Source organism: Barbus barbus (genome assembly GCF_936440315.1).
Source record: "Barbus barbus genome assembly, chromosome: 24".
In the NCBI taxonomy this organism is placed as follows: domain Eukaryota; kingdom Metazoa; phylum Chordata; class Actinopteri; order Cypriniformes; family Cyprinidae; genus Barbus; species Barbus barbus.
In genome coordinates, this window is record NC_136752.1 from 8,466,498 (window position 1) to 8,485,577 (window position 19,080).

A 19,080-nucleotide genomic window follows, 5' to 3' on the forward strand; every position below is an offset into this window, starting at 1 on the left:
GCATATACAATATATATATATACTGTATATATATATATATATATATATATATATATATATATATATATAAAACAACTCGAAAACAACTTGTCCTTCTAAATCATTTTGATGTGCTGATTTGGTATTCAAGAAATATTTATTTTCAATATTTCAAATAATTTTTTTTTTCTCTGATGTGTCAATGGTCATCAAGGCTGCATTTATTTGATTACAAAAAGGCAAATATAGCAATATTGCGATATATTTTATTTTATGTTTATATATTCCTTTTAACCTATGCCATTTACAGCTTTGGACCAGTAGTTTTTCCCCCGCATATGAGTCAGGATGCAACAAACTAATCAAAAGTGACAGTAAAATCATTTATAATGTTACAAGAGATTTCTACTACAAATAAATGGTCTTCTTTTGAACTTTCTATTCATTGAATAATCCTGAAAAAAAGGGTCATGTGATACTGAAGACTGGAGTAATGATGCTGAAAATTCAGCCTTGCATCACAGGAATAAATTACATTTTAAAATATATTTAAATAGAAAACAGTTGTTTTAAATTGTAATATTATTTCACAAAATTACTATTTAGTAAAACACAACAAGTCATGTGTAGCATATTTAGGACTCTTGGTTGGTCATAGACATATTAAGCTCCCCTGGCAAAATATTTTCTAGTAACCCAATCCATATTAGACATTATGCCAAATTCCAGTGCTTTATTTGAGTTCTGCATATTATCTGTGTGGCCTTTTAAGAGAAACAAAAACCAGGGCAAAACTGCAAAGCCCAAACCCCACAACAGAATAAACACATCCAAGCCTCTGAGCAAACAACTGAATGGACTGAATGGATTCTCCCCCAGCAAGCGGCGACAGGGTTATCTCCCTCCCAGTGCATGCTGGGTAACAGTTTTGGGCACATTCAGGTGTCAGCAGATCTCTGTTGTTGGACGTCAGGGCCGATATTTCACGGCGTGACAGCACGTCCCTTCACGCAGCAACCTCCAAAGGCCGACGTCAGCTGGACATGACGAGATGTGTCACACCGCATGACCAGCGCAGTTCAGAGATGGGGACAAAGCCTGCATCATAATGTTTGAGGGCACACAGAGACGAGAAACCCTGTGGTCAGGCTGCAAGTCTACAGTGTGATGGTTTGATTGATGTGTGAGTCAAATCCGAGCGTGATAGACAGTGTTTCAGCTCAGATATCCTGTGGTTGGCGGTATGGTTTCCACGGGGAAGGGTTATTGGCTGCTGGTTGTTGAGGCTTTGGGCTGCTAGCTTCAGTCTGCGTTAGGCATGTTGACTGCAGAGTCACTAAGAGAAGGTTGTCATCACCGCACCCTTGAGCGGGCCACTTAAAGTGAGGTTGCGCCGGGAGAGCCGTTCGTGCAGAGTGTACTGTAAATGGCTTTGGATGAAAAGCCTCTGCTAAATGACAAGTGATGTCTTCTTGAGAGCCATTGTGGAACCATGAGAAACCATTTCATCATTGAGAAACCATTTATGTCCACCATTGTAAAATTCTGTTAATTTATTGACCAATGATAAGTTTGTCCCCAATAATAATAATAAAAAAATAAATCATTGAATTTGAAACGCGTGTATCAATTCTTAGAAATGTACCTTTTGAATTCATGTTGTTTTATATATTGTTGGTTTGCCTATATATTATTGATCTTTTTTATCTATCTATCTATCTATCTATCTATCTATCTATCTATCTATCTATCTATCTATCTATCTATCTATCTATCTATCTATCTATCTATCTATATATCTATCTATCTAATCTGTCTGTCAGTCTATTTATTTATTTTGTTTACCTTTTTATGAATGTTTCCATTTTTTTATAACACACACATTGAGTACTCAGTAAACACATTTTGTATTTATTTTTTATTTTTATACATCAAATTTTTATTTTATTTTTTTTGTTTATATTGTAATTAATATTTAATTCATTTACACACAAGTACACACACACACGTGTGTATATAAATTTTTTCGGGAATATTTGATGAACAAAAAGTTCAAATGGACAGCATTTATATGAAATAAAAATATTTTGTGACATTTTAGATATCTTTACCTCTCACATTTGACCCCCCCCCCAAAAAAAAAGATAAATAAATAGATAATAATATGCATAATTATGTGTATACAATATGACCAATACATAATTATATATTCCCATTATATACATACATAAATACATTCATACCTACATACATACATACGCTAAAAGGGTTCAATCTCTATTACACCGAGCAAGGATAATAATGTGTCAGCTGTGCCTCAGGAGGTCTTTGGTAAAGCGTCTCTGGCTGTTTAGGTTTAGGAACATGTAACAGCATTACCGGCAGGTCCTTGTCACCCTGATGTCTCTGTTGGCTATCAATCAGACAGACGGGGAGGGGAGGGTGTGCTGGCGTGTGTGTTTAATGTATGTGGCTGCTGATGGATCGCCCTTGTGTCACTGCGTTAGTCTTCTGGCATCACCTCTTCCAGCAGTTCTCCATGACAAACCAGCGCTGGCCTTCTCCTCTCACAGAATGAGCTGATCGACACGGCCACAGATGGATACACACACACACACATGTTGGTTTTTGTGGTTTATGGGGACTCTCCATAGGCGTAATGGTTTTTATACTGAACAATAATATGAAGTTGCCTCAAACGCTCCTGTTTAGAGTGAGCTGTCACATAGATACTCAACACGAGTTACTGTGCCTCCATAAATCCAGTCTTGTGTGCTGGTCAGGTGCTATTATCTTATTGATTACTTATTTTCATTAGGGCCTGGTCAAGGAGGGGACCAAGAAATCACCCATAAATCTTTACATAAGAGGTTGTAATTTAAATGAATGACAACCCCTCCACCCTCTGTAAGCCAGCTGATATCTGAAGTCTGCACAAGAGAGCAACAGGGAAATTTGGTCAGTTCACGGTTTCCTCTGAGATAAATAGTGGTTCGAGCTGCCATCACACCGCGTTTCTTACTTGAGCACTATCAAATATATATATATAATATATCACCTCATTCAGTCTTACCTTGATGCAGTCCAATAGAACTTGATGTACTGTGGCCATCAGTCAGGTCATATGTTCAGCAGTTTCAGTTGCTTCATTTTAGATATTTAAAATAGCATTTAGTATATATATGTTACACAGCAATATATATATATTTTTAATTTTTTTGAGGTAATATAATATTTATAAATTAAATTAATTTTTATTTAGTTTTTAATTAAATTAAATTATTTTGTGATCATTAAGTGTTAAATAAATAAATACAATTTATTTATTTATTTATATCTCACATTTTATATTTGTTAAATATTATATGCTTGGTGCTTGGAATATATGACATTATTTTAAGGTATTACTTGCCATTGTGTTATTGTTCTGTTGTAAAGATTTCTTTCATATAGTATTTATGTCACTTAATGTTGTTTAAATAATGATTTGTATGGATTTGTGATAATTTGGTTTATATGTGAAACAAGAATAAAGAATATTTCAATTGCAACAGAACAGATGTTCATATATGTTTATATAAATATATATGCAATATGTTAAATGCAATATATATATATATATATATATATATATATATATATATATATATATTGCATTTAATCCAATGTTTTTTTTTGGTTTTTTTTTACTAGCAATTTTTTAGTGGAATTTGTTTTAAATTGTTTTAAAACAATTGGAACATCTTGTGCATGGCAAAAAACTAGTTGCTTATCTATTCATTGAGTTTTTTCATTCCACTGCCCAGGGTCTCGTATTTTTAAACATGAAAACTTGTTCCGTGTGAATGGACCCTGAGTGTGTTTAGTCTTTCCAATCAACTATGTTTGACTTGTTGTGAAGGCTTATGATGGTAATGTGATGAAAATCTCATACAAACACACAAACAAAAGCCCACATGAGCATATGCAGCCAAACTTAGACAAACAAAGGGAGACAGTTAGCCTGGGTTAATCTTGTAGAGCCTGTAGTCTTAAATTAAGAAAGAAAAGAAAAACCATGCAGGAGGAAATGGATAGGTGAGAGGTTGTGAATTGTGACGTATCAGGTTGTGACGTCTTAATTAATAATCCACTAAGAAGCAAGGCTCAGTCGGGATTAACCTGTGAGTCTTTTCTTGGCACCACAGTGACTAGCTGTCCTTACGCAGTGGTAAGTGGTAAGTGGTAGTTTGTCGGTGGTGCAGTGATAGTAAAGTGTGATTGGGCACGAGACAGCTCAAGGCCTAATACGATTGGGTAACATGACAGCAACAACACTCAGTAAGTCATTAAGGTCTGTCTCTCTGTTGACTTCTTAAGAGCTTTCTTTGCAGTGAGGATTGTTTCTGAACAGTGAAACCTCTGGTTCCTATCTTTACATACGGAGGTCAGAAAGGTCATTGTGGATAACAATAGCTCTCAGGAACATGGTTATCAGACACCTGTGCTGAAACCAAAGCAGACCTTTATCTGGGAGCTCCTGTCATGCATCTAGTCAGAGTCTTAGTGGTAAATTTGTTTATAATTATAACTCAGGGTTTTCTTAGCTTAAAGGGTTTTGTGCAACCAAACCGAGGTCTATAAAGCATTAATTTAAAGCAATCAAGAACACGTTCTGCATGAACTCCTCTTTAAAGCACACATCCTAAAGGAATGGCTCTAAGAATGTTTGCTAATGTAAGTTGTGAAAACGTTGTTTCTGAATGTTCTCTGAATGTTCAAATGTCCAGATATTTAAATGTTTTTATTTATCGACATATTTATTTATTAATTTGGTTCTGGAAATAAAAGATGGATAAAAGTTAAACATGTCCATGCCCTAGATGAATGAACATTCTGTTAATGTTGAATGTCTGTTCATAATTTTGATAGAACTGGCCAGAACAAAAAACATTGGCTAAATTAAGAACATGCTATTTCTGAAGATTCTCTGAATGTTCAGTTGTCCAGATTTGTAAATGTTATTTATTTTTAAAATGTTATTTATTTTATTTGGTTATGTGGTTGTGGAAACTTTTGAATAAGCGTTTGGAAACAAACAAAAAAAACATTTAAGACACTTCAAATAAATGATTTCAGAAAAATGTTCTTGTACAAACATTTTTGAGAACATTATTAAACTCCAGATAACTTTGAATGAACTTTTTTGTTTGAACATCTGAATGTTTGTTTGTAAATTTGAGAGAACCTGGCCTGAACGTTTTGCTAATATTCCCATGAAGTCATGAAAATGTTACTTCTGAATGTTCAAAACATCCTTTTTAATTGTTTGTTATGTGAACATTAGAGAAAACAGTTGGGTAACATTACTTGTGAATGTTCTCTGAACGTTCTGACACAACTTTTAAGTAGTAACATTAAAAAAAAGACGTCCTCCTAAAACTGTTCCATTAAAGTTATATAAATAACAATTTTCTGCTAATCTTTTGAGAATATTATTAAACTCCAGATAACTTTTGAACATTTTTTCATAATGTAACTTAACCTTGCAAGTGCGTTTTGCTAATGTTCCTATTAAGTGATGAAAACATTAATTTGGAATGTTCTCTAAATGTTCAAAACATCCAGTTTTTCATATATTTTAAAAGTTTAAATGTTAGTTTTGAAAGTTTTTCTGAACGTTCTGAAAGTAGTAAGTGGTAACCTAAACAAAACAAAAAGTCAGACAAACATCCAACAAAAATGTTTCAGAAAAATGTTTGATGAATGCTGTATGAATGACGTTTCTGTGCTAATGTTTTGAGAATGTTATTAAACCCTAGATACCTTTAAATGAACATTCTATTTATGTTACTGAAGAAACATTTGCTAATAATTTCGAAAGAAACTTGCCAAAACGTTAGCCAAAGTTCTGAAAAAACTGAAAAAAGACAGCGAGAAAAATCACAATGTTCTAAACAAATAAAGAATGTTTAGAAGAATGTTTCATCTGCTTTTGTCCATACAATGAAAAGTCAATGGGGCTCTAAATCTTCACTCTACTGTATATGGACAAAAACAACACTGATAGATCATACAGGTTTTGAAAACAAATGAAGCTAAGTACACTAAATGATGGCAGAATTTATATCAGAACTATTTCTTTAATAAGTAAGAATGTGCTGTAGAACTGATCAATTATGAAGGTTTCAGGTCATGGTTACAGCTATTTTGATTAAAGCAATTACAAATGAATGAGCGCCGTGAAACCTCTGATAGTATTAGGAGTGTGATAAGCGGTTTTTAATGAGCGTATGATGTTCTAATGCAGATGAGTCCCTTTCAATTCTCATTTATTGTAGATAATGCAGGCAGAGCGAGAGTGAGAGATTATCACGTGACCCTCTGTATTATGACGGCATGTGCAGAGGATTAGAGAGGAAACAGGGTGAGCAGGAAGACAGGCTTGAACAGCTGCAGCGGGACTGAATGATGACCGCTCCTCCAGGTCTCCCTTTAGAGATGCTGAGAGATACGGACCAAAAGGAAGCTCTCGCAGCGCCGCCGTTCAATTTGTGCAGTTGTTCATTTGTTCAGACATTCAGTCACTATGATATTCCAGCTATCCACTGCGGAGTAATTACAACACAAACAGGAAGTCTCCAAGGAGAATTGCTGTCACAAGGGACTTGCAGAAACTTGAGGGGATTTAATATGTCAGGCTTTATGGAAATTAACCCGCCTCTCACAATGCCTCCTCAAGAGGGGTAATTCCTGTGATGTGCATGTGAGGTGGAAAGCCATTTCCAGAGCAAAAATTATATGGGAAAACAGAGCATAAAAAGACAACAAATCATTGCAACTTCTAAATTATATTATATTACATTTCCAAAGTAACGTTCCCCACACTGGTGGTGTCCCTCCACCCGCTCACATTTGTTTTCTGTCCTTAGCCACTCAAACATGTATAGCTACTTTTTTCTAAGTAGACTTATTTAAAAAGACTCAAATGTGACACTGCTGGAAACATATTATTAAAACACTCAAATTTGTCCTAAGAAGCATGAATAGTACAATGAAACTCTAATAAGGTGTAATGTATAAAAAGTGTTCATAGAAGTGTAAGTGTTATTTAACTGAGTTAGTCACATTCTGACCCAGACTCTGATCCATTCTCAGAAAGAGATGTCTGGAATAAATGGTTACTGAGTCAGCCTACATATCATGTTTTACTCAGAGCGTCTCTAGGTTTCTCTAAACTAGCTAAAAGATAATTACATAAGTAGATTATTGGTTAGTGGGTAAAGTGACTGTCTGAGATAAAAACCCAAACAGTCGAAAATACAAAGTGTCTTTTTTCACATAAGGAATTATGGCAGTGACACATTTTATTGCACACAAATAATAATAATAATAATAATAATATCTTAAACTTAAAATAACTTAAATTGAAACATTTTATCATAATCATTTGATTACAAAATTATTGAATGTGCCTTTGAAATCACTTAATGTGCCTGCCTTACCTTCCTGCGGAAAGATGCATTATGCAATTTTGAAAAATAGTAGATGTCTTTAACTGGTTTACACTTGTGTGGTAAATCCAGCTTTGCTAGAGATCCTCAGCACTCTTAAGAGGCTCAGGTGCATCTTGTCTAATGAGCACAATCCTGAACAATATCAAGGATTTCCTTTTTGATTGGTTTTGGCAAATCAGCAACCGCTAGCCAATCGCGTCTTACACAACTTGACGGGAGCATCAATGTCATCTCAGAGTCCCCTAAAAGAGGTAATACCTTTGATCCCTGCATCTTATACAGGAAGATTATGTTACGCCACGGTGAAAAGAGGGAGTCTTAAAGGGATGTACTCTGAATGAAGACCCTGGTGCTGGAGAATGGTGTGGGCTGGAAAGGGCCCATGGGCTTAAGCCTCTGCAAGACATTCTAATCCCCTTGGGCTTGTACCAGTGTTTTGGCAGGTGACTTAAGGCCCAGCCATTGTGCTCCAATGAGATTTGTGGGATTCTAATTAGATTTCACCAAGAAGAGTTGGCAACTGTTTGTTGGAACGAAAGCCAGTTGTGAAAGAAAATGATCTAAAACAGATGGAGTGAGTATTTAAGCAGTTTTTAATAAGTGGGAAATGGAGCTGAAAATGAATCTGTTTGACTTAACTGACACTGTACTTTCAGTAGTGTTTGTTCTCTGCCTTTTGCTGAGTTTGCTGCATGGAGTATGCTTGTATTGACCATACACATATCTTGGGATCAGAACATTGCATCCCAATATTTGAGTTGGGCTCCTTTGACTGCAGTAATGAAATACCCTAGCAGTCACTCATAATACCATAGCAACCACCTGGCAACACTACAGCCATCACCAGAGTACCCTAGCAATATCATAGCAACCTCTCAGAAAACCTCACTATCTATCTAGTAACAGTATAAAACCCACCAGAACACCCTAACAGTGCTCTAAAAACCACCTAGCAAACCAACATGTCTCTGAGCTTCTCAACAGCCATGAAATGCCCCCAAAAAGCACTCAGATCTCCTTAGCAACCAACTAGCAATGCCTGAACAACCTTTGAGAACACCTTGGCAATCACCTAGCAACACTAGAGCATCAATCAGAACAGCGTAGCAACAACCAGGAAACCACTCAGAAGAACTTAGCAGCACCAGCGGAAACTCAAGCAAACACCTAAACCAAATAGAATAACTGAGCAACCACTTAGCAACACTTTATGGCAACCCCTAACTATGCCTAAAAACTCTCTATGAACCACTCAGAACACTGTAGCAACTACCATAGCAGTATACACTATAGCACCCATAAGAAACCCTATCAATGCCAATCTTACTATCTAAACAACCACCCATAAACATTAAAAACCACTCAGAAGACTTTATAAGTCACTTATCATCATATACCATTCACCAGAACTTCCTAACAGAGCCCAAAACACTCAAGACACGTAAGCAACCACCTAGCAACACTATATAATTCACAAGATCTTCCTAGCATCACCCAAGAAACCACTCAGAAGACCTTAACAACACCACAAGACACCCTAGCAACCACCTTGAAACCACCCAGAACCCATGCAGCAATGGCTAAAACCAGCACCCTACATACCACTCAGAACACCTTAACAACTGCAATACTAGAGCATTCACCAGAACTGCCTACCAGCACCCAATAAACCACTAAGAAGACCTTAGGGACATCAAACAGACAATCTAGCAACCACTGAAAAACTACTCAAAACCCATGCAGCAATGATTAGAAGACCACCGTCCTACAAACCACTTGGAACACCTTAACAACCACATATAGCAACAGTATAAGATTCACCGCAACTGTCTCGCTACACCCAATAAATCACTCAGAAGACCTTAGCAACACCAAAATTCACACAAGAAACCATTTACAAACCACTCAGAACCCATGCAGTGATGACTAGAACATCAGCGTCCTACAAACCTCTCACAACACCTTAACAACCACCTCGCAACACTATATAGCAACCACCAGAACTGCCTAGCAACACCTAAGAAACCACTCAGGAGACCTTAGCAACACCAAAAGACACATAGCAAACACTCACAACCCATGCAGCAATAATTAGAAGACCACTGTCCAACAAACCACTCGGAACACCTTAACAACCCCCTAAAAACAGTATAGCATTCACCAGAACTGCCTAGAAACTACCAAGAAACCACTCAGAAGACCTTAGCAACACCAAAAGTCACACTAGCAACCATCTACAAACCACTTGGAACCCATGCAGCAATGGATAAAACCAGCACCCTACATACCACTCAGAACACCACCTCAGAACACTATATAACAACCACCAGAACTGCCTAGCAACACCCAAGAAAGCACTCAGGAGACCTTAGCAACACCAAAAGACACTTTAGCAAACATCTACAAACAACTCAGAACCCATGCAGCAATGGCTAAAACCAGCTCCCTACAAACCACTTGGAACACCTTAACAACCGACTAAAATCAATATAGCATTCACCAGAACTGCCTAGCAACACTAAAAAAAAAAAAAAATACTCTTTACAACTTTACAACACCAAAAGACAAGTAAACATCACAACCCAACATTATAGCAACCTCCAGAACAATCTTGTAACTTCCATAAAGCCACTCCAAATCCCTTAGCAACCACGTAGCAACGCTATAGCATCAACCACAACACCATACCAGCGCCCTACAAAATTCTCAGAATGTTTTCGCAAACAAACTTCTTAGCAATAATCTAGCAACTCTATAGCAACCACCGCAATGCTCCTTCTTCAGATGTAAAGATCTTGTTAGTATTCTTTCTCTAAGAAGATACAGCAGTCAACAGAACAACAGAACAGTCATTCTTAGAAGGCTTCACCTGGGGCAACCCAGGATTAAGTGTCCCGTTCAAGGACACAGTGGTGGTAGCTTATGAATTGCCCCGTCTGGCCTTGGAGTCCACAACCTGTGTATTAGTCTTTGGTTTCTCTTTAACTATAAGCCATCCTCAGCGGAACTATTTTTACCACAGAGAGAAAAAAAAACTGCCGTTCTTTTTTTCTGCTGTGTCTAGTATCATCGCAGTGTATTTTTTTAGCACATTGTGGGAACTTCATGCATGTCTTGGATGAGCAAAAGTGCCTGTGTTGTTTTCGCTGTTCTGTTTTGGCAGCTGTTCTTGCTGACTGTGACTTTGTGATTCTGATGACTTTGCCAGAAATCCCTGACTGATGGCTGATGACAGCATCTCAGATCAGACAGGCTTTTGGATACCTCAGTATACACCAATGGTTTGACACGTTTGAACTCTATCGCAGATGCCGTGAATTGTTTTGGTTATTATGCCAGTATATTTACATGGGCTCATGTCTGGCAGTCTAATGAGACCCTGATGGCCAGGCACGGTGCCTACATCAAGCGGACGTCTGGTGGGTTGGTTGCCAATGGATGCATGAGAGGCCCCTTGCAAATGACCTTATACCCAGATGACTGTGAGTTTGAATAATTACAGGGCACTTTGCCCAACTTTAGGCCTGTTCACTCCAAGGACAATAAATAACACAAAGTTTTAAAAATCATTCTAATTTTACAAGGATCGGGAAATCTGTAATGACACAGAGGAATGACATTATTTGAATCACTTTCAAAACAAATTTTTTCCAGCTGATAAACAATAAAAACATGGAGAGTCAGTCAGAATCCTCTTGAATTTACAGCTTGAGCATTTAAAGCAACTAAATGTGTTTTACCTTGAAATATGTGACGCTGGACCACAAAACCAGTCAAAATATTGAGAAAATCTCCTTTAAAGTTGTCCAAATTAAATCCTTAGCAATGCATATTACCAATCAAAAATTAAGTTTTGATATATTTAAGGTAGGAAATGTACAAAATATATTAATGGAACATGATCTTTATTTAATATCCTAATGATTTTTGGCATAAAAGAAAAATCAATAATTTTGACCCATACAATGCATTGTTGGCTATTACTACAAATATATCCGTGCGACTTACGACTGGTTTGGAGTGAACACTCTCTGTGATTCATTGATTCTGTCTTGCAACATTTGCTTGTGTTTCAGATGAGCAGGAAAATAGTTCTATCCTACACAATTATTCGCTAACATATAGGTTATTCATCCAGTTCAATGCATGCGTTTTTTTTGTTAAATAAAAAAAATCACTGGTACACCTTAGTATCTATATTTTTTTATTTGAGTATTAATACTTTCAATACTCACATCAGTATTGATTTATCGATCCTTCAGGATCAATACGCCCATTCCTAAAAAATGCCCAGAACTACATAGAGTTGCTTTAAAGTGGCAAATGACGTAACTGTAGCTTGTGCATAAAACAAACAGAATGTTATGGTATGTTTGTGTGGACGCGAATATCTTTATCGTTATAGTTATCTTTCCAGATGCCATTCTTGGTGAGAATGTCTCTTTAGTGCAACTTTTATTCACTGTTAGGGAAAGTTACTTTTAAAAGTAATGCATTGCAATATTGTGTTATTATTATGGAAAGTAATGTTATGTCTGCATTACTTTTTAAAAATCCATTTAAGTATATCATAAATTGTACACATCACACACGTCTCAGACTCTCTATCTCTCTACTAAAGCTCAAGGACACTTCTGTGCTTCCCTCAAGGTTTGCATTGACGCTCTTTTGCCTTAATCTTTTATTAAGCTTCATAGATGATGAGGTGGAGGGGATCTTTGGGGGGTGTTCTAAGCATCAGCATTCCCTAACCTGCTTTAGAGAATTACAGTTTGTGCCAGTATATTGAGCCTGAATTATTCAAAACGCTTTCTAAGCATTGCACAGTACTAAGTCTGACTGAGAGCTAAAAATAAACCAACACGCGATCCTTTGAATTGCTTAAATGTTCCACATTTGAATTGTTAATAAGTTACTAGTTTATTTGTTTGGGACATGATTTAAATGTAGTCTAACCCAGTAAAGTGTAACTAATAAATAGTACAATTCATAAACCACATAATATATTTTAATATATTCACTTAAAAATGGATGAATTTATTAGTCTAAGATGCAAAATCTCAAACCAAGTGGCATCTGCAAACAAATTATGCTATGCTAGAACAGTTTTTTTCTTAGGCATTTTACAATGATTCCGATCGAGTTGCCAAAGATCTTCACATTAACATGTCGCACAAAGTTTGATGAAGTAAATTTATTTTTATTATTTATTTATTATTTTTATTATACTATTTGTTATTTTATTTTATATTAAATTCCACTTGGATTTTATTATTTTGGTATTTGATGCATTCTTAAATGTGGCTTAATATACTTAATATAATACACTGTTAAATAGTGCTAATATACTTTTAAGGTTCGTTTATAAATATGTGTTATTAAATAATTCTGCAAAGTTTTAAAAGACAATGTACTTTGGTTCCCCCCGCTCTTTCTTGTTTTTATGTTTTTTCAATTCTGCCATACACCAGAATTGATTTCCTTTAAATGCATCAGAGAACAAATTCTGGAGGACTTTTTTAGGACTTTTGGAGAAGAAACTAATGAAAGAGGGAGGGTAAGAGAGCCAGTCTGAAATTGTACAAGACGCACACACGCAAGAACAGCCTCCACTGATGTCCTGTCAGGTTGGACCTTCGCTGTTTGTGTTGTGTCAAAGAGGAATCTCAGGTCCCTGCTGAATTCCAAATTGATCTGTCAGGATGCTTGGGCCTAGTTTTCCCACCCCCTCCTCTCTGCTAAAGAGTCATCTTGGCACTTTTGTGAGTCTCAGGCCTCTCCCGATCTGTCAGCAGAGAGAAATCCCGGTTTGAGGCCACCAGCTGCATTGTTCAGCACTTTCTCTGTGACCTTGGCACAAGGGCCACCGCAGCTTCTGCAGGGACCGGACCTCCGCATAATACAGCGATGCTGTACACAGGGCACCGGCCCGAGAGGAAGCCTCTGTCATTGTGTCAGCATGACTGAAGCTGGACAGGTAGAATTATGGCGCCCGGCTCAAATTTAAGCACTGTGCTGCTGAACCAGTCAAAAAAATACATGCAAGCATTTCAACTGACCTGACAGGAAGTCGATTCATGGGGAAGATGACAGGGACCTCAATCCCTGAGGAGAAGACATTACACTAAAATTCAAATTCTATCATAAAGGAAGCAATGCAAATCACACAGCTTTGTAGTCATGAATTCCATAATTTATTATTAGATTTTTTCATCTCATGTAGTTGCTAACATAATTTTTTTGAGAAATAGAAGCACCAGGGGAAGTGAATCTCAACCCCTTATTCACTGATTTCTGATCATCTGTGATTTATATGTACTTTAAATGCAATATCATACTTTTCATGAATGTAAAATATGGATGGATGATTTTTTTTCCCACTCTTCCATTCCAAAACATCTCACATTTAAAGGATTGGACATCCTTTAAAACAGTCCACGCAAAGAGTTCATGGAATTCATATCTCATGATAAAGATTATAATATACTATAATATGTATATATCTATGTACACATATGGCACTTGAATACATAAAAGCAATATATCTGTTTCCCACAAATGAAAGCAATGGGCGCTTTGGTGTCAAAAATAAATATATCCAATACATTAATAAATGAATAAAAAAGATAGACAGTTAAGCATTATGCAGCATTGGCCAGTTCACCGGCTACTGAACTGCAAGTCAGCTTAAATATAACAGAACGATAACTTACATTAAGGTCAGTGGTGCAAGCACAGACAACCAAATCATTAAAGATGCCAATCTATCTAAGCTAGAAGAGATATATGATTCATATAGTACAGATAAACGTATGCAAACTGCGGACTAACTAGTTGTGGTGAGTAAACTGAAACTATCACATGTGCGAGCTAAAACCAGAATGAGAATACAATATAATGAAACAAAAGACCTTCACAGCACAATTCGGGTTCATTTTGGCTTCTTTAAATTTATATTTAGTGCAAAACATATTTCGGGTTCAGCTGATCACGTGAACGAAGAAATACATGTCGAAAACTCATTGCAAGCTTTCCGTTCTGACCAATAAAAAAGTTGCATCAGTGCCCTTCAGTAACTGATAAGAAACAAATGTTTGTTCGATCTGTTTGTTCTGGTTGTCCATAACAGACAAATAAAATCCATCTACCCCACCATGAAACAGGTGAGATGAACAGTTCATAACCTAACCTTTCTTGTATATAATTGAATGAAGTTTGAATAATAGAATCCTAGAATCCCGGGGTCCTTCAGAAATGCATTTTGGATGCCAAATATGAAAATTCTGTCATGACTTACTCACCCTAATGTTGTTCTGTAGACCACAAATGAAGATATTTTGAAAAAAAAAAATCTCAGTATGGTCAATGGGGCCAGTGTTATCCCATTGATTTTCATTGCATGGACCAACACATTCTTCAAAATATCTTCTTTTGTTTTCCACAGAAGAAAGAAAGTCACAAATGATTTGGAACATAATGAGGTCTAGTAAATGATGACCTAATTTTCATTTTTGAGAGATCTATTCGTTTAGAATAGAGGCTCCGAGACTTCAACTGTGTGTTTCACCCAAAATGTGCATCCTGAGGTCTTCCTGGACCAGGATCAAGCACCTCTGCTCTGATGAACAACTGATCAAGGAGCATTACACATAGGCAGAGTCACTTGACTGGGTGCGGCCGAAATTCGGCATGCTCATCCGCGGTAAGTCCTTGTTTCTGATCTCGTATATGGACTTCCTCCTGGCCTGAACCCCCCTCACCGCCGTTTTAATTTTCCTCCAGCCCAGGTGATTGAGTTCTGCAAGGTTTAGCACCACGCAAATCCCACTGACCGCAAACATGAAGACCAGGAACACAGTTTTCTCAGTGGGCCTCGAAACGTAGCATTCGACATCTTTGATGCAAGGGTAGCGATCGCACTCGTACACAGCGGGAACGTTGAATCCGTACAAGAAATACTGGCCCACCAAGAATCCGATCTCCAGCGCGTTCCTGAAAACCACCTGAATGATGTAAAACCTCGAGATGCCCTCTTGTCTTCTCATTTTAGATTTGGTAGTTCTCATGGCTGAACTGGGGATCTCTTTCACTTCCAAACAGTCAGGCTCTGATTCTTTGGTGGAGTTTTCCGTGTTCTGAAGTACTCCGTTCACGATGGTGTTTTTGATCTTTTTGCTGTCGTCTCGTTTCATTGAATCGGGATCTTTGTCGAGGGACAGGTAGATCGTGGAGTATCTCCGCTCCTTCTGTTTGGCCGACTGATGCACCGAGTATGTGATGAAGCACAGACTGGGTGTGCAAACCATGATGATCTGGAACACCCAGTATCTGATGTGAGATATAGGGAACGCTTTGTCATAGCAAGCTTGGTTACAGCCTGGCTGTAAAGTGTTACACACGAACATGGACTGCTCGTCGTCGTACACGGTCTCTCCTACAATTGCAACGATTAGAATCCGGAAGATCACCACCACTGTCAGTAGGATCCTAAACATAAGGGCAGAAATAGTTGAGTTCATAGTGTATCTGCTAGGTATTCTCAAGCAGTTAAGTAAAAGCAAGCAAAGGGATATAAAACAGTTAAAAGTTGAAAACTTGCAAAATAATAATAATAATAAAAAAATAAAATAATAATAATTAAAAAAAGAAATACACATAAAATGGGCATTTGTGATTGCAAGAAATTCTAGAAAACTCTAGAAACTGTAAAAATACATTGACAACACTTCCTTTTAAGGGTGCAAATTCTACACCACTATATATATATATATATATATATATATATATATATATATATATATATATATATGGAGTTTTGCCTCTGTAGCTATGGAGTTTTTTCCTCTGTAGTGGACATTCTATTTCAGTGAATTTCTCTGAGACCTCACATGTCACAGTTAAGTCTGGATGTCCTGTACAGAGCACATTCAGGGCTTTATAGAGATACTAAATGATTGAAAGTTTCACCAGGACCACTCCCTCTCCTAGGTCTTTAAAGATGGCTAAATTTAATTTAGTGAAATATTTTACATCCTTATGGAAATATAATTATATTTTGTAATTGTCATTTAAATCTGAATAATTTTCAAATTGTTTGTCATAAAGCAACATCTCAGGAAAATGTTACGGGTTGTCAAATTCAAATATGACTTCCTGTTATGAAACGGGACATAATTTCATACATGTCCACTGTAGAGGACACCGGGACTAAAAACATGTTATTATGAATTTTGGGAGACATAACAATTGAATAGGAAATTATTTTGTTATGAAATATTAGATATTATTATGACAATCTGGCCAATTATTACTCCCATTATGACAATTCTTTTTTCAACATGCTGTCCCAACAGCAACCCATTAATATGCAAATTAGATACACTGTGTTTAATTGGAAAACCAGTTTATGGTATATCAAATCATTTTGTTATATATTTTATAACATAGTTGAGAATCATCCTTAAACCATACTCATGCCATTTTGTTTTTAGAAAAAACTTAGTCCTAGTGTCCTCTACAGAGGACATAGAATAAACCATGCAATAAAATCTTTCAAAAATTTTAATTTTCCATTTTTTTCTAATGCTCTAAACAATGTAATGACATGAAAAAAATATTCAATTCACAAAGCTTTTTTTTTTGGGGGGGGGGGTCTCAGGAGGATATATATATATATATATCAAGTAAAAAAACAGAATACAAGAAAATTAAATAAATATTTTGCTGTGATTTGCTAGAAATTCACTGTAAAAAAATGCATGTATTTTGCACATCATAGCCATATATTAACTGATTTAATGTTACTATTCCAATGATGTACTGATACTACTGATACTTTTATCTGACAATATTAATATTCCAGTAATTACAATGTACTAAGCTCTGCTCTGCATATACGGATGCATATTGCTAAACACAAGACCACATTAACTAAATAACATAAAATGCACTATGAATGTGGCTGATTAGGAAAAAGAAAGAAACAGCAGTATTTTATTGAAATATGATGTGTCACGCGTGGACTTACACATGTGAATGCACTTTTACTGATTTTCTCGGTAAATTATAAGGTGACTTTTGATTTATTAGCTGCGACTGTACATTTACTGTCGTGTCGAATATTTCCCCGTTATTTTTATGGTAGTTTATACTTTCCACTTTCAAAAACATCACTTTATAGTTTTTACAGTAAAATTGCACGCAATGTCTGTTAAATTTAACCATTATATATGATATGGTAATTTCCAGTTAACCAGCTAACAGGTTTTAACCGTATGGTTTTCTGTTCTTTGGACTGTGAGGGTTGACGCGGGGAGCTGTCCAGTGCTGAAACTCTCTCCACAGGCAAAGGCGCGCTTCCAGCCATGCAGGGCGCGCACAACATTTCTTTGAAAGCAAATCAGATCTGACATGGAACAGCACTCTTACCGATGGCACAAAAGCTTTGTTGTCTAAAATGTGCAGTAATAACTATAACAACAGCAAAAGTAATCTTAATTCTTCCCGTCCTTTACAATGGGCACATTAAGCTCCAATAGCCAATCGCCCTCATTTAGAAGGGTCACTGCGTAATGACCTCGATATTTTTCTTTTAATGTGCAAAGCAATCAATAAACATTTTCTACTTTTTTTTTTCTCACCTCCCGATCATAGTAGAGTGCTGCTGGACAGCCGCCTCCAGGAGACGCTCGAGAATTGTCCATTCCCCCATGGCTGTTCATTCGGAGACGATATAACACAGTGGAGGGTCTAAAATCAAACGCGAGCTACTGTTCCGCTCCTAAAGCGAGTGTAGTATCGGGCGAGTGCATTGATTAGTCGCTGCTGTCCACCTTGTTCCACGCCTCGCTCCGGAGGGCGCACTCGTCTGAGGTCCTGATTAGTCGAAAGCCCTCTTAATTTCTGTCTCGCGAGCAGGACGATAGGTCGCTCTGAGCCTGAATTGAGGGGAGTATAATGTTTGGCTCGTGCTAATCCCGCTTTAAGTAGACTGCCCCCCTCCTCTTCCCCCTGCGTCACGCACAGACAGGTTGGAGAGAAATCAGAACAGCGGGATTTCTCCGTTTCATTATTCTCCGAGTATGCCAGAGATGCCCTGATTAATCCGTAATATAAAAATCATTGGTGATGAACTCAAATCACTGGGGAGGTCTGTCTCCGGCGACTAGCGTGACAGGATGGGAGATTAGAGTTAGTGTTTGTCTAATAAACAGGGCGCGGGTCATGGGGGGTATTAAGGCTTGAACCCCGCCAAAGAAAGCCAAAGGGTAAGTACAGGTTTCAGAAGGGCTTTTCAACGTTTTAGTAATTTAGATTACAAGCTTGCCAGAGCGCGCCTTTTCAATTGCCGCCAAAACGCTGACGAACAGAAGTAGAGTTTGCTGAAGGAACCGGGTCACCATAGCAACACTTTACATCGCGAATTCAGTGTTTGGGGATTTTGTCACCAAATTAGCAGCTTGCGGCGACTTTTGTTAATGTAAGGTTTTATTAACGTAATGACTTTAAAGTAATTTTTTATTAAAGTTTTGCGACAAGGAGCAATTGTGTAGCCTATATATTTTGGTGATTAACAACAACAACAACAACAAAACAAGATAAGGGA

General features: G+C 37.1%; 1 protein-coding gene across 1 annotated transcript; it reads right to left on the minus strand.

Moving 5' to 3' along the window:
- Positions 1 to 13,649: 13,649 nt before the first annotated feature.
- On the minus strand, positions 13,650 to 18,368 carry gjd2b (gap junction protein delta 2b). The gene is made up of 2 exons (XM_079375399.1): positions 18,116 to 18,368; positions 13,650 to 15,962 (listed from the first exon to the last, which is right to left on the minus strand). Exons 1-2 carry the CDS (start codon positions 18,184 to 18,186, stop codon positions 15,119 to 15,121), a joined length of 915 nt encoding a protein of 304 aa, XP_079231525.1. The 5' UTR covers positions 18,187 to 18,368; the 3' UTR covers positions 13,650 to 15,118.
- Between the last annotated feature and the right edge of the window lie 712 nt (positions 18,369 to 19,080).